General features: G+C 48.8%; 1 protein-coding gene across 1 annotated transcript in view; it reads left to right on the top strand.

Moving 5' to 3' along the window:
• The first annotated feature begins 2,616 nt into the window (after positions 1-2,616).
• The window catches only part of AFAP1L1 (actin filament associated protein 1 like 1), a 64,614-nt gene continuing 50,839 nt past the window's right edge, over positions 2,617-16,391 (top strand). Inside the window, exon 1 of the mRNA XM_032395349.1 lies at positions 2,617-2,690. Coding sequence (XP_032251240.1) covers positions 2,675-2,690 — 16 coding nt within the window. The 5' untranslated portion in view covers positions 2,617-2,674. The remainder of the gene's footprint in view (positions 2,691-16,391) is intronic.

Raw genomic sequence — 16,391 nt, forward strand, 5'->3', positions numbered from 1 at the left:
GGGCTCCCCCAAATGTCACTGTACTGTCTCTGTGATTGGCAAGAAATTCTTGCCTCGTCTTGATGAACTCTAAGAGTACTTTATCTCTCCTCTGGTACTTTTCACATAATAATTTGTAACTCATCTATTTTGTACACATTTATCTCCTCTACTAGACTGTGGAGTCCTTGAGGACAGAGCCCATTCCTGCTTCGTGTTAGTTCTCCCTAGGAACTTGCACAGAATGCAACACATATTCCTAAGGGAACTGATGAAACGTGGTGTTGTTTCTATAGTGACGATAGACCCCGTTAAAGAAAAGGACAGAAAAGATATATATATAGTTATTCCTCCACCGAGAGCCCACAAACAGGGTTTCTCATTCAGTGATCCTGCCGGCAACCAAGCTGTAGTCAACTTAGTCAACAGTGCCACCGAGTGGGCATTATGAGTAATCATCTAAACCAGAACCACTAGCCTCCACAGCCACATCTTTTTGTTAATGCTTAGCAGAACTGTGCACAGACTGTGTTCTCCCACTTATCCATTTTCCCCGGTCCACAGCTCAGTTAATCCCACTCCATAAATTATTCCACAGATCCATAGAAATTCTCCTTAGCCCTTTTGACTTTTCTGTTCCAATTCTCTGATGAACCTCCAAAGTCCTTAAAAGTTTCTGAAATTTCTTCTAAAAATCTACCAAAGCCTCCATCTGTCTTTACAATTGATATATTTTATATTATTTTATTCTCTCAAATGAAATATAATGTTTTTAAAAGTATTAATGGGCTAGCCTGGGAACTGAACTGCCATTTACAGCCTTGTTTCCAAGTGTTTCAGAGTTCCAACAGTGAACTTGGGGAACTTAATCCACTTGTAAATTGTTGGCTGTCTGCTTTAGAATTTAAACTGACCTTTTCAAATTGGAAAAGTAGGCAGGAACAAAGAGGAACTTGGAAAATAATAATGGCTCACATTTTTATAGCTATTTATGGTTTATAAAGTGGGTTTGTACCATCATTTGCCCTCTCAGCAGCCCTATGAGGTCAATAAGAGGTCTCCCCAAGCACAGATGAGCAAGCAAGTCTTATGTACTTCGTAGAGCAAGACCTCACACACAAGTTTGCAGACTCAGATCCTATTGTTTTCTTCAGTACCCCACATTTCCTCTGAGTGTGACTGCATACACACTACAAACAACACACGCAATTTTTTGAAGACAGCATTAATTACAACTTGCCCGTAAAAGCAACGGAGAAAAGACTCCCAGTCCAGGAAGATGCAGGATTCTCTTTCCCAAGCTGTTCCCCGTCTCTCTGCCTTTGCACAAGGTGATCCCAATGCCAGGATGTTCTAAGTCAAAGGAGTTCCCTAGTCAAAACCGAAAACAGAGACTTGGCCCATCTTGGGGAGGAAGGGTGTCTAGGAGGACAACTGAGCTTGGACTTCACTTTATAAAAGGTCTTAAATTGGGGCACCTGGGTGGCTCAGTCGTTAAGCGGCTGCCTTCGGCTCAGCTCATGATCCCCGGGTCCTGGGATCGAGCCCCACATCGGGCTCCCTGCTCCACGGGAAGCCTGCTTCTCTCTCTCCCATTCCCCCTGCTTGTGTTCCCTCTCTTGCTGTGTCTCTCTGTCAAATAAATAAATAAAACCTTAAAAAAAAAAAAAGAAGGTCTTAAATTTAGATATTTGCCATTGTCTGTAAATGAGTTGTACCTGTTTTCACAGAGACACACTAATAGGATGAAAGTTGACATTCTTCATACAACTTTAAACTTAAATCCCATTCCTGGGCCAGCCGCAGCCACAGCAGTATTTTTTCTACATGCTGCAATTATTTTGGAAAGAGCACACTCACGTTGCACTGTATTTTGTATGCCAAAAGTATTCACTTCCACTCTGTTGTATCCCTCCGTTTTGATATTTCTTCATCTGTTAATACACAAAGAATCTCCAAAGTTGGAAGTATCCCAAGCACTGCCCACCTTTTAATCGTCTCTGTCTGTCCTTGTCTTCGATGATCTTCTTTTTGGAGATCTTTATTATTATTTCACTCTCCTCTCACACCATGATTGACGGTGCACGGGTATAGCGCCCTGTCCACTATCTGCTCTAGAAGGTGCTCAGGCAAGACCTGTCGAATGGAGGCCATAAACCCAAAGTCAGAAAATGAGTGGCAGCTGCAGGGAGAAGTTTTGATTCCACTTGGGGGCGGGGGGAAACATGTTCTAACAGTCTGGGCAGTCTGCAGATGGAACGAGCTGGAAGGTGCGACAGTAAGCCCCCCATCAGCAGCCGAGTGCAAGCAAAGCGGAAGACCGCGCGGGCCGGGCCGGGGTGGGCCGCGCGGGCGCGGGAGCGAGGGCGCGTGAACCGGGCAGTGGGTCCCCGGGCCGCAGCGGGAGGGGCGCGGGGGCGTGCGCGAGGCAGGGCGTGGCGCGGGCGTGTGCGGGAGCCGGGACACCGGCCGGCCGGCCGCCCAGGGGGCCAGGCGTGCTCCGGCTCTATTCCGGGAGCGGCGTGGAGGGGCGGGCGCGCGCGGGCGGGGGCGCCGGGCGGGCATCCTGTCTGGGGGAGGGAACGCGCGCGGAGGGCGCTCCCGCGGGGCCGGGCCGGACAGCGCAGCACGGGCCGCCGCCAGCCCCGCCGGAGCCGCTGCGCCCTGCTCCGCGCGCCCGGGGACCGCCGGCGCCATGGACCGAGGCCGGGGTAAGAGGAGCCGCGGCGCCCGCGCTGGCGGCCGCGCGGGGCGGGGAGGGAGACCGGCGATCCAGGGGCTCGAGAGGAAGAGGAGGGTGGGGGGCCGAGGAGGGGTCGGAGCGGGCGCGCGGTCGGGGGTGGGAGGCCCGGGGCAGGGTGGACAGGTGTCTCCCGCGGCTGGGGCAGCCCGGGTGTAGATCAGTCCCTCGCGTCCCGGGGCCGAGTGGCCTCCTGTGTGTAAGACCAGTTTCATACACTCAGAGTCAACTTCATGAAAGAATGCCCCACAGGATTCCTGAGGACAGCGAGCTCCTCTCACCCCATTCCCCTCTGGAAGGGTAAGATGGGGTTGGCAGGTACACTCCCAAACACCGGGACGTGTGAAGCCCGCAGCGTGCGCCCCGCGAGACGCCGCGGGAGCCCCGAGTTTGCAGCTGCCTAGGGCAGTGAGAGAAGGAGGGACAGGCGTGCGTGCCAGTGTGCGCGTGGGTGTCTGAGCCCGCCTCTGCCTCCGACAAGCTGTGTGACCTTCGCCCAGTCCCTCGCCCTCTCTGGACTAGTGACAAAGTTGGATTGATGGTCTCTGTGAGGCCCCTTCTTGCTCCCATGCTTTTTCAGGAGTTGAATGTTTGATAAAAGTTTCAGAGATTAGGGAGGGCATGTGTAAATTGACGTGAGAAAAGATAGCAGCACTTGAGGGAGGCCCTGCTTAAGAAAAGGCCTAGACACTTCAAAGGCATGTGTCTGCAAAGAAGTGGCCTGCTTGGACATGCGGGCAGTGTCCAAAGCTGGGAATCAGAACACCGGGCTCCCATCCACCCACCTCTACAGGCGGAGAGATCACAGTTGTGAACGCGCTTGGTAAACTGGCCAGTGGTCTGCCAGCATGAGAAGCATTATTATTCTTGTTGTTATTATTAATGGAAAATTCCTCTGCCTCCCTAATAAGCTCACACCTTTCCTCCATCTGCCTGTTAGCTGTGCTGAGGCCCCCAAGGTGGGGGGTGGGGGCAGGAAGAGTGACCAGGGGTGTGGAAGCAGTTAGGAGGGCACCAGGGTCAGGGATGAGTGCATGAACAGATTTCAGGATAAGCTGGCTGGCACTCCCAATACGGGACAGCCAGGCTCAAGGACCCCAGCTTCCAGGTCAAGATGCTCGGGACAACTTCTCCACCCACCTGGTCCCAGCGCAAAATACCACACACACCTTCTCCTTTCAGGCTTGGAAGGGCAGGCAGGAAATAGACGGGGCTTCCGTTTGGCTCTTTGGAGACTGAGGCTGTGATTTGTAAAGCAGTTCTCACCTGTTAACTGACTGCTGGACAAGTTTACAAAGAGCACACACACTCGCCAGGGAGGAAAAACAGAGAGAAGAGGCACCTCTAATGTCCCTCAGTCCTCAGTTCCCACCTCCCATGTGGTACATCTAAAGCAAAGAGCACCCGCCCCTGAGATAAAGTTGTTAAATATCACCCTGTCTGGTCCCCAGTACAAAAATCCCTATCTAGCCTACTCAAAATTGTGGGAGGACTGTGCCCTCCTTAGACCAAGGATGACAATAATTCAGTTAGCTTAAAATGCTTAATAACTGACACCTCACTTAAGAAGGCTGTCTCTAGATCACTCCTCCTAGGAAGCCGGACTTCCTGGGACTCTGCTAGTACTCAAAACATTCTAGAGCTCTCTCCCATCCTGCAGGCTTTCCCAGCCTACTTTCCTTCTCCTTCACAGCTCTTGTCTCAATGTGCTGTTACTCGAAGGGTTAGTTATCGCACTATATGCTTTGTGCTTACCTTCCCTGCCCAAATGGAAGCTTCTGGAAGGTAGGGAGTGGATCCGTGCGGTCACTCTGCTGACACAATACCTGGCCCACAGGAGGAGCTCACTAAGAGTGGTTCACTTTGTTAACTGGGTAATATGAAACACACTTGGTAGTGCATCCCAAGTTGATTAATTGTACTGTTGGTTTTAAAAGAGAATATGCATCAGAACAGTTCTTTGTGACTTGCAAGGGCCTTCTCAAAATGTGAGTAAAGTGGTCATGTGGCCAGGGCACACAAGACCAGGCTATCTATCTAGATCCTAAGTTGTCTACCCTGATAAATCACTGCAAACATCTTAGGAATTAAAGCAAAGCACATATGAATTAGAATGTGAAACCCGTATGCATTTTCAAAATAAAACATGAGGCTTCAAAATGCATTCCAGCAGAACTTTTTTGTTGTGCTCCTGTCCCCAGGTGGATGTGTGCACTCACTTCTGTTGTCAGGGAAGGTTTAAGAAGCAGAGGTCTCATTTCAACCCCATGCCTACCACGTGGGGAGTGGGATTGTCATGCCCCAGATACTGGGGAGGAAACTACACTTCAGTGTTAATAACAATAGCAGCTGAAATCATCATAGGAGAGCAGGCTTGGCAGGTGTATTAGTCTGGGAGGGCTGCAATAACAAAATACCACAGACCAGGTGGCTTAAACAACAAATTTATTTTCTCAGTGTTTGGGATGCTAGAAGTCCAAGATCAAGGTGCTGTCCAGGTTGGTTCCTGGTGTGGCCTTTCTTACAGGCTTGTAGACATCCACCTTCTTGCCGTGTCCTCACCTGACCTCTTTCTTCTCTGTGCACATGTGAAGAGAGAGAGCTCTCTGGTGTCTCTTCCTGTTCTTATAAGGACATGGGTCCTATCAGATTAGGGCCCACCCCTTATGACCTCATTTCACCTTCATTACCTCCCTAAAGGCCCTGTCTCCAAATACAGTCCCATAGGAAGGTTAGGGCTTCAACATATGAATTTCAGGGGGTTGCACTCCTGTCCAGAGCAGCAGGGTTGGGTCACTGACGTGAACTTGCCCAGTCATTTGCTGTGTAAGGGACAGAGCTAGGTTTGAACCAAAGTTCTGATCTTAAGCTGACTACTGCTGCTTCCGCTGTGGCCGGTGACCTGCGCACACCCTGGAGCAAGGCCTGGACGCCAGGCTGTCCCGCTCCAGCTCCAGGTGCCTCCTCCACACCTCAGCTGTGCTGCTCAGATCTTCAGCAGCGATGGCAGCGCAAACGCTCAGCACCAAAGTCAACCGACTTGAGAATGAAAACAAACCTGGGAATTAGGATTTCTCTCCTAACACGGTATGTGTCTTCCCATGAGGAAAGCAAGATTTATATGATGTCAGAACAGACAGAGAAACCACTTATAATGAAATCCCTTCCAGGGCGCCTGGGTGGCTCAGTCGTTAAGCGTCTGCCTTCGGCTCAGGTCATGATCCCAGGGTCCTGGGATCGAGTCCCGCATCGGGCTCCCTGCTCAGCAGGAAGCCTGCTTCTCCCTCTCCCACTCCCCTCTCCTTGTTTTCCTGCTCTCACTATCTCTCTCTCTGTGTCAAATAAATAAATAAAATCTTTAGAAAAAATAATGAAATCCCTTCCAGTAGGATTTCCTGATTCATGAATATCGTACAAAAAGAATCATAGACTGATGGCCGCAGACACCACCTTCTACAGGACAAATTAACTAACTCTCTGTCTTCATATGAGGATAAAAAATATGGATACTGATAATACCTATTTCTTGGGGTTGTTGTAAATATTAAGTGCATGGAAGATACTTCAAACAATGCCTAGCATGTGGGACCCACTCAATCAATACAATTGTAATTACAGTCTTTTTTATCAGACTCCACATAATAAAATTGCTTTATAAAGCTTCACTTGGTCCTTCCACAAGCTGGTCTGACTCAGATGACAGATTTTTTAGTCCCTACTCTGTTTTAAGGACTGAGCTAGACAGCTTTGTGTACAACTCAAGGACAGGGTGTGTGTCAAAACTTCTCTGTATCCTGGAGCTCCTTTGTGGTACTTATCCGTTGAAAACCCATCTCTGACCTTCAATAATTGGACCACTGTCCAACTAACATCTCTGAGTGACTGATAAAATATTAATACATATGCCAATGTGTCCATTTTCTCTTATTTATCCTATTTATTAGTGCCTACTGACTGGCTGTGTCTTCATAATTTTGCCTCTGCAAACTTTCCAGTCTTCTCAAGCCATCCTCTCTTTGAAGCCTTTGGTCTAAATTTTTTCTGATTTTGTCATGTGCCTTCTTAATATCCGAGGTGATGTCTGATCTGCCTGCCTCATGTGAAGTCACTGATTTCCCCCGAGGTTCCTTTCCTTTCCACTTGACTGCTAGTTCTTCTTCAATGACTTGAATTCAACCCAAGATGGAATTTCTTTCGCAGTCGGTACTCTTTGGGAGATCATATTGTCTGCTGGGCAACTTAAGAAATAATCTGAAACTGTGCTTTTAATTAAATGAGATTTTTATTGTTCAAGAGATGGTAGAAGAACCCATTCTAACTGTTGTGCGTCTGTTGGACCAGCTTTGAGACCCATGTTAGGAAAGCCACATTTCCTTACCCAGCTGGGCCAAGCAACCTGTAGCTACTTCTAGAGTGAGCTCTCTACAGTGACTCACCACCCAACTTCCACCACCAAGGCCATGAATTCCCATTCGGGCATACCTCTTCCCTGGCATCCAAGTTCATTCTCTACTCCTATCCATTACTGGCCTTCTGAAAGGAACACTCAACCATATTCATCTTTTCCATCCACATATGTCTTGTGCCATCATCTTTGTCAGCCTGGAGACTCGGGAAAGCAGAAAAGGTTCAGAGAACGGATAAGTGTGGGTTTGAGGTGTTTTGTTTTTTTAAGTAGGCTCCGTGCCCAACATGGGGCTTGAACTCATGACCTTGGGATCAAGAATTGCATGCTCTACCGACTGAACCAACCAGATGCCCCAAGGGTTTGAGTTTGGGCTGTAACTTTTTAGCTGTATGATCTTGTATGAATTGGATAAATTAATTTCTCTGAACTTCAGTCTCATTTCATTTACAATGTCATGGGGAAAGGTAATACATGGATGCTGGCTCTTAGGAAACATTCAGGAGTGATAGCTATTATATTTATCAAATATAATTGCTTGGATTTCAGCCACTCTCTGTAATGGGTGTATGTGGTCACATGGGACCATGAGATTTGAACTTCCTCTCTTCCCTGTAGAGAGAAGTGTACTACTGTCACTGGGCACTGCTTCCAAATCCTTATCCCACTCAGCCTCCATGGTGTTTGCCTTCCCCATTGTAGTCAAGGTTTTTTCTGCCTCTCCCTCAAATATCAGTTTCAAACCCCCCTTCTCACATGGGTGAGCACCCTGCCAAGTAAGTTCCTCCCTCCCTAACCCCTGCCAGAAGCCTATCATTACTCCATTCTGATCTTTGCTTGGGAAAAACAAGCCTGTGTTTGGATACCATCAGCTTCTCATACTTTTCTTACCCTTCTAAAAAAAACATGCAACTGAACAAAAAAGTAAAGTCCCTGCTCGCGGGCATGCGCATGTGCACGTGTGTGCACGCACATACTCTCTACCCCTAAGCATTTTCCTCCTTCCTCTCCTGGCCAAACTTCTCAAGTACAGAGTCAGCACGTCAACCTCCAGCTCCGTCCCCCCAAACCCCTTGCGCTGCCTGCATTCTCCCTTCCAATCACACCTTCTGCAGAAAGCCCACTCATCTGAGTCACAAATGGTTCCATGCTGTCTCATCTTTCACCTCCTCTGAGTCCCATCTCCTGGACTTCTCTGTTGCGCTGTTGACCCGCTATTGACTCCTCTAATATATTCTGCTACTTGGTGGAGATGAGGAAAGCATGGATTTTGGAATCAAATAACTCTCCCTTAAATAACCACTGCTCCATCCCTCCCAGAAGTCTTTCCTGCCTCTCCTCCTGTCCCCCAATCCCACTGTTATCAGTGCTCACAGCCTCTGGGCTTCTCCCGCCATCAGGCAAGTTACCCAACTAAGCCTTGTCCCCTAAGTCTGCAAAGCAGGAAGAATGACACCCGGAACTGGACTGTGGTAATATTTGCCCAGCACCCAGCGCCAGGCCCATAGCAGGTGCTCACGAATGGTTATTCTCCATCTTCCCCTCTGGCTCACTCACTTTTTCTTCTTTAAGGACTCTTGCCCCTCTTTCCCCACCCTCTCAGCCCTCTCTCTATACTCACTCGTGTAGAGAGCCATGCCCACATGAGGGTGACGCTCAGTGTCCATCTTCAGCCATGAGTTGGGTCCATTCCTGCATTATTTACCTCCTGCCTGTGGTGTATCTTCATCCGGAGGTCAACTCAACCTCCGAGTGACCCAGTTTTGAACTCCTCTTATTCACCACCAAATCAGATCCCCCTTCCTGTTTCTCTTTTTCTGTTAACAACACAACCACGTGAGGAGCAATTGGAGGAAATGGGGCTGTTTGTGAACAAGACCGAATTTGAAAGGGGGACACGGTATCAGTCCTGTAGAAGAGATAATAGAACGACTGTCCAGAGGCTGTAGAAGAGCTCAAACAGAGGCTGATTTGGCCTTGATCTAGGAGAAGCACACAAATGAAAAGAATTATCCACTACAAGAACTGGAGTTGCCCAAGGACATCAGGAAGCAGAGGCTGAATGGCCACAGATCAGGGAACCACAGAATGCCTCCTATGGGGACCACAGTAATATATAGGCTAAGAACAACTGTCACATAATATTCAAGTGGCTTCTATAGGCATGGCCCTTTTGCGAACCATATAGAGCGGGACTTCTGCCTGAAGTATCCATCTTTTATTTAAATGTACACTTTGTCATAACTTTTAATGGGTCTTATAAATTACACTTAAGGATAGAATTTGGGAAGAGGACCTGATGCCATTAAAGATGGTCATTTAAACTATAGATCTGGGGGCGCCTGGGTGGCTCAGTGGTTAAGTGTCTGCTTACTCTCAGGTCATGATATTGAGCCCCACGTCGTGCTCCCTGCTCAGCAGGAAGCCTGCTTCTCCTTCTCCCACTCCCCCTGCTTGTGTTCCCTCTCTCGCTATGTCTCTCTCTGTCAAATAAATAAATAAAATCTTTTAAAAAATTTAAAAAAAAAAAACAAACTATAGATCTGATCATGCTTAAACCCTTCAGTGGATTCTCAGTGTTCTTAAGATATAAACTATAATCCCCGTGGCGGCCCTCAAGGCCCTGCCCTGTCTGTCACCAGCGTACTTTGGGCCCCTGTCCATCTCTTGCTGCGGGGTCTCCACACACTGGTCTTTGTACCTCCACCTGCTTAATCCTGCTCATCCTTTGCAGTCCGCTCAAACCTTTCTTCCTCAAGGCCATCTTTCCCAATCTCCCAAGCTCCGGCTCCCTTCTGCAGGGGCCCCTGCACCCTGCACTTCTTCCTCCTTGGCTGCTATTTTCATAATTATAATCAGTCGTGGGATTGAATTGGCTGTGAACGTGAGCTCTGTGGGGGCAGGGCCCTTCTTGCCTCTGTCCACAGCTCTTTCCCTAGCACCTAGTCATGCTTGGCAAGAAAGACGTCTGTTGAGATGAGTAAATGAAAGAAAAAATACAAAATTCATAGAGTAGAAGCTGGATATGGCCACTTTCAACTCCAGGATTCTCCATTTCAATGAGTCTCACTTTAGGGATACAGAAACGTAGACTCCATCATTAGTCGTTGCTTCCTTTGCTTTCATCCTTCATCCAGTAAGACCTTAAATCCTGTTGACTATGATTGAAAAATGTCTCTTGGATGGCTTCTTCTTCTCCACCCTATGGGAGCTTCCTGTTTCTGCTCTCACCTTCTCCACCTGCCCTGAGGACCACTCTCGATTTGTCTGTTTGACTCCAGCTGGGCTCAGGATCGTCTCCTGTGGAGCCTACTGAAAATATGCCCCCAGAGATCTGATCAGTGGGTCTGGAGTGGGGTTTGGGTATGTGTGCCTTTTGCACAGCTCCCAGCTGAGTCTGATGTGCTCACTGTTGTAAGCAGTGACCTGCTTTTATCATGCCCCTTGACCCTGCCCAAACACATGCCAGGATTCCCTGTTGCTGTCTCCAGCACTGACTTTTATACTTTTCAGTCGAGTGGGACTCTAGGGTCTGGATCTTTTACCCAAAGTAGTCTTCTGAAATGTCTCATTTTATCTTTTAAAAAGCCAAGCCATTTTATTCTATTGTAGTCTATAATATATCTGAACACATTCTCCCCCCCCCCCCCCCCCCCCCCCCCCCCCCCCGTCCAGCCCAACAAGAAAAATCTTTGCCCAGTGGACCTCTAGAGATGCCAGTGTTCATCTTGGGGCTTCTCCTTCCCTACCCCATCCTGCCCTCTGCTGTGAGCTCCCAGGGTGTGTGAACTTTAGCCTGAGAAGACCGATCTCCCAGAAATGGCCCAGCACACAGTGCTAGAGTGGACATGGGTCTGGCCATGGAAGCAGGATCCCACAGCCTAGCCCTGGCTCAGCCACTCGCTCTGCAACACGAGAACATACATTTTTATAACACATCTAACTTTTAGAAACATTTCCACATTTACTGGTTGTGTCCGTTGGAGCATAATGTTGGGATGGTGAGCGCTGTGAAGGCTTCGTTCAGAGCCCGTGCAGCCTCTGGTAATTAATTATACCCGCTCTCACTCCACAGTCATACACTCGGGGGTTGCTATGGGCAAGAAGGAACCTGCATCATAGGGATATTCAGACAGAGAATTGACCACTAAAATCCTTTCTCTCTGAACCCTTCCAGCCTGAGTTTCTCTTCTGTGGTTTCTCTCAACTCTGGCAAAAGCCCTGTGAAGTGGACAGCTGAGTCATCTCCCCATTGGACGGATGCAAAAACTTGAGTCTCAGAGAGATGTCTCTGCTGTTCCCTCTCCCGGAAAGAGACCAGCTCAGCATCACCCCGCTGTGTAAACATCCCTGCCACATCCCCCTTCTACCTCCTTTCTGACTTGGGGTGACCACCACCCTCCTCAGTCTTGGCCTTTAGAAGATTTTATTGCACTAACTGAAATACCCCTTCTATGTATCTGTGAGTCCCGTGGTCTGAGACAGTCTTGTCTTCTCATGCCCAGTGTCTCACACATAGCAGATGTTCAATAAGAAGAGCCCACTGAGTGCTCGCCGGGAGTCAGGGAGTCTACATCTGTACACGGGGTCCTCTAATGCTCGCACGACCATGAGCTGGATGCCTTTTGGCCTTCCTGTACATAAAATATGCCGTTTGTTTCATTGGGGGAACATTCCATCCAAAACTGCTGCCTACAGCTATGAGTTAATAGTGTCTGTCTGTACCATGTGTAGCCAGGGCATGTATGTGAATTATAAAAATATGACTATCATTTTGTATTAAAAGTTTATGACAGGGGCAGCTGGGTGGCTCATTCGGTTAAGCGTCTGCCTTTGGCTCAGATCATGATCTCAGGGTCTTGGGATCGAGCCCTGCGTTGGGCTCCCTGCTCAACGGGGAGCCTGCTTCTCTCTCTCTTCTTCTGCTGCTCCCCCTGCTTGTGACTCTCTCTGTCAAATAAATAAATAAAATCTTAAAAAAAAAAAAAAGTTTATGGCAAAATCCAGTTCTGCAGTAGGCCATTAAGTATGTTCCCTGTGAAGGAATGTGGCTCATGTCAGTGTGTGAATGCCTAGCCAATTTTAGATATATTTGTGATACTTATCTTGTTTGAGCACTGCCATCTCACCTCCCAAGGGAATTCACTAAGAATGTTTATTGTGACTTTGCCCTCTGTTGGATTTTAAAGTTAGTTCCTGTAATTTACTTTCACTAGATAACTAAGAGTTTGTTGTACATATTTTTAAAGTATCCCCATTTTACAGATGAAGAAACTGAGGCTTAGAAAGGTCCATCTATTTACACAGCCCTGCCCACCTCCAAACCTCAGTTTTTCACTGAATGCTGGAGGGTCATCCCCGAGTCAGTTATAGGAAGGACTTGCTTGGTAAGCTACAAGGATGTACTAGGTCCAGATTTCAAGGTGGGGACAGAGAGGGTGTGGGGAAGCAGGGGAGGGAAAGGGGACACCCTCCGTCAGTGAGTGATATGGCCAGGCAGCTGGCATGAAGTTTTCTCTCTTACCCTTTCCACTCCTCCCGCCGTGGCCCTCACAGTTCTGGTGTTTCGGATTCGAGAAGCACTCATCCTCCCAGAACTAAGAAAGAGGGCCCAGGCAGGGCTTGTCCTCCATCTAAAATTCCATCTGGGGAATCCCAGCGTCGCCCCAAGTGAGGGCGGAGGCACAGAGCCGGCCGGGCATGATTCTTCTCCCGGGGAACAGCTGTCAGGCCTTGGCAGGGGCAGAGTGTGGCACCACATTGCAGTCATTCCAGCTCCGGGGGATTTAGCGACAGCATGTCCCGCAGGAGGCAAGCTCAGGGGCTTTTTATAGCCCTCTAAGAACCTCGGGGAAAACTGATCTCTTGGGAGAGAGAAGTGGGGCACGTGTCTTTTCCAGGCACCATTCCCTCAAGCGTGTAGTCCCAGCTGCCCGCAGTTCAAATCAGGCTTCGCGTCACGGCTAAGTGGGCCGTGTGGAGCCGTGGAAGCACATCTGCTGTGTGGGGACAGGGATCCCAACCAAACCCAGTTCCTAGAGCCCCCTCCGTAGCCTTCAGTTCCTTCACCTGTCTGGTCGAAGTATGATAAGGCAGGGATCTGCACACCTCGGCCTGCGGACACTGCGGCCGCCACCAGCTTTTGTAAATAAAGTTTTTTTGGAACACAGACGCATCCATTCCTTATGTACTGTCTGTGGCTTTCTCACTGCCACAGCAGAGTTGAGTAGTTGTAACAGAGGCCGTAGGTGGTTGGCAAAGTCTAAAATACGTACTATTTGGTCCTTTATAGAAAAAGTGTGCCAACCCTTGGATTAGACTAGAGAGAGTTTGGGACTATCTACCTAGAGCACTGTGGGAAGAAGGATTCTGAGAGTGTCCAGACTAAGAAAGGTAGCTCTATCCTTTAGACCATACAAGAGTATGTATTCACGAGTAGTATTGGAAGGACCCCAGAATGCCATTTCCTCATGTTTTTCAAACTACTTTTAGTCCCAGAACCCTTTTGCAAACAAAATCTTAAGCAATAGAGCTGCTCAGAGTGAAGTGGGAATGAGAACACGGTACAGTCCATTCCATCCCTCCTGTGCCCAAGGCAGCCCCTAAGGAAGCTACACAGTTCCCATAACCCCATTAGAAGAGCATTTGAAAACCACCTAGCTAATCCTATGACTCTTGTTTTACAACTGGGGAAACTGAGGTTCAAGGGGCAGCGTCTTGTCTAGGGCCACACGATGGACTCCCAGTTGGCTTTCCATGGAGCTACTGACATGGTCGTGAGGCATCTGCAGAGCTTAGACATAATCTCTGCTGGGGAGAAGATGTCCATTGGCTTCGGGGGCCTCAGAACTGCCATAAGTACATGGGTGACTATGACATGCCCATGCTGACCCCGCAGCCCCCAGGGTTGGCCGAGATACCTGCCGATACCCGCCATGCTTCACAGTAGTTAAGCAAGGCTTGGGAGCTGTTTCTTTTTTCTGAGAACAACAGAGACAAAAAAATAAAATAAAAATTGAATTGGACCATATTTAAAAAAAAATTTAATTGATACCGAGACACATTTTCAAAAAAATAGAACATGTCTCACAACTGATCTATCAATTAGATCATTTTTCTGTTTTTCCCCCCAAAAGCTGTTATTAGGCAGATAAGACATCTTTAAATCAATGCCATCTTAGAATGGGGAAATTATGATAATTTATGCTGCAGCTTTCTTTTGAAGATGGAATCAGATTTATTCATTTGTAGAGTAAATATTTATTCTTCCTGCCCATTCTTGTTGAAGGGTTTGCTGAGAGCAGATGCAGCTGATATGAAACCATGGGCAATTTTTTTTTAGCTCCACTTGAACCCAGAAGAAAACTGATCTAGGAGCGTGCTGGGCAGCCAAAGAGACCGATCGTGTTTCCTCACAGCCAGCCGGCAACCAGGTGCAGCTCTGAGGGGTGACGAGGGGAAGCTCAGCGTCCCTGCTCCCGAGTCTCCTAGAGAGGCACCCATGCCTGTGACATGAGGTCATATCTGCTCTGTGTCCCTCAGAGAATACATTAAAAGGACCAGAGGGTTCAAGGGACATTTTCTAGCCAGGAACCTCAGAAATACCGGGGAGGCAGCATCTAGGTAGAGAAAACGCCAGAGTGAAAAGAAGAAAGTCCCAGAAGTGTGCTCAGTGTGCAATGGGGTGGGCGTGCCTACAGCCCAGAGAAGCAGGTAGAGGTCATCCTTCGATTGAGTAAGGCTTTCTCCTCCAGGTCCCCAGCGGGGCGTGTCCCAGTCCCTGAGAAGCTGGGTTGCTGGGATTTGTAACTAATAATAGAGGCAGCATGATGCGGGAGCTCCGTGCGCTGGTCAGGTTGCCCCAGGTTTGAATCCTAGCTCTACTCATCCACTGAATCCCCCAAGTCTCAGTTTCTTCAACTAAAAACAGAGATCACAATCTCCTGTCTCCCTACAGGGATCATTGGATTCATACAAGGAAAGCACTCAGCACATAGGAAGCATTCAGTTAAAAAAAAACAAAAACCCTAATACTTAAAATACAGGTTTGTAAATGATCGCCTCTCTTAGTGAATTAGAATGGAATCCAAGTTCCCTTTGTGCTGCTTTCCCTCTGGCTTCTGGCTTCTGGCCTGCCCATCGTGGGAAGGGATGGAATGACAGAAGAATTGGTGATAAGCCACAGGGAGCGCATATAAAGGTCTTTCGTCATCCATGTCACAGAGAAAACTGGCGTCGGGGCCCTGGGGAGCTATCGACTGGCCAGGTGTGAACAGGAGGGGGTTCTCGTAAGTGTTGCCATTGGGGGAAATTGTTAGAGAGAGCAGTGAGCCCATGTGACAGTGGGAAGGGAGAGACTGGAAGGAGGTGACCAGTTAGGAGGTGCACGCGAGCAGCAGACTGGATAACATTAACTCACCTCCGTGTATCAGTTAAGAACAGAGAAACAAAACTTCAGAGTCTATCCATTTTCAAATAGAGTTAATTGTTGGTCTAATGTGGAAGCAGAGGAGACGTTTATCTGGAGCTCTCCGCAATTCAAGACCCTCATCCCCAAGACCTTCTGCCATCACTTTCTTGGAGCCTCGCCCCAGCCCCTGGGGCAGGAATCAGCCCGAGGGTCTCGCAGAGCCTGCCCCAGGATGGCTGGGCTCCCTGTGGACTGGAGTCCTGGGCACCTGGTCGGCACCCAATCCAGAGTTGGCAATGGGAGATTTCTGCAGGCAGGGGAGGGAAAGAAGGGAGGGAGGGAGGGAGGGAGAAGGGGCTTCCCATCTGGGCCGTAGTCAAGGAGGGCATTGTGGGCCTGACCTTTAGCCCCCCACCCAGAATGACTAGGCTGACCTCTCTTTCTCACCAGAACCTCTGAGGGGAGTACTCTCATAATCTTTGTGTCACAAGATGACAAAACTAAGGTGACGTCACCTACATGGGGTCTCTAGGCTAGGGAAGGCAAATCCCAGGTTTGACTCTGGGTGTTTCTCACCCCACTTGCCCAGTGTCTCACTTCCCCACTATACTGACTCTCTCCCCACCTCCCTGCCAAAGGGCTGTCCCACTGGGGCTCAGCCCCTCTTGGAAGAGATATCTGCCTCTCTTCTTAGTTCAGATTTCTGTAAGTTAGTGTGGTCTTGAGCTACCACCCACTGATCCAGTGCCCTCCAGTGCCCCCAGTACCCCAGGGGACAAAGTTGCTCCCCCCTTCTTCCCCCCCACCCCCGCTGAGCCCTTCTTCTCTTGGAGACAAGTTGTCCTAGGTAGGATTTA

Source organism: Phoca vitulina, unplaced genomic scaffold (genome assembly GCF_004348235.1).
Source record: "Phoca vitulina isolate PV1807 unplaced genomic scaffold, GSC_HSeal_1.0 scaffold83, whole genome shotgun sequence".
In the NCBI taxonomy this organism is placed as follows: domain Eukaryota; kingdom Metazoa; phylum Chordata; class Mammalia; order Carnivora; family Phocidae; genus Phoca; species Phoca vitulina.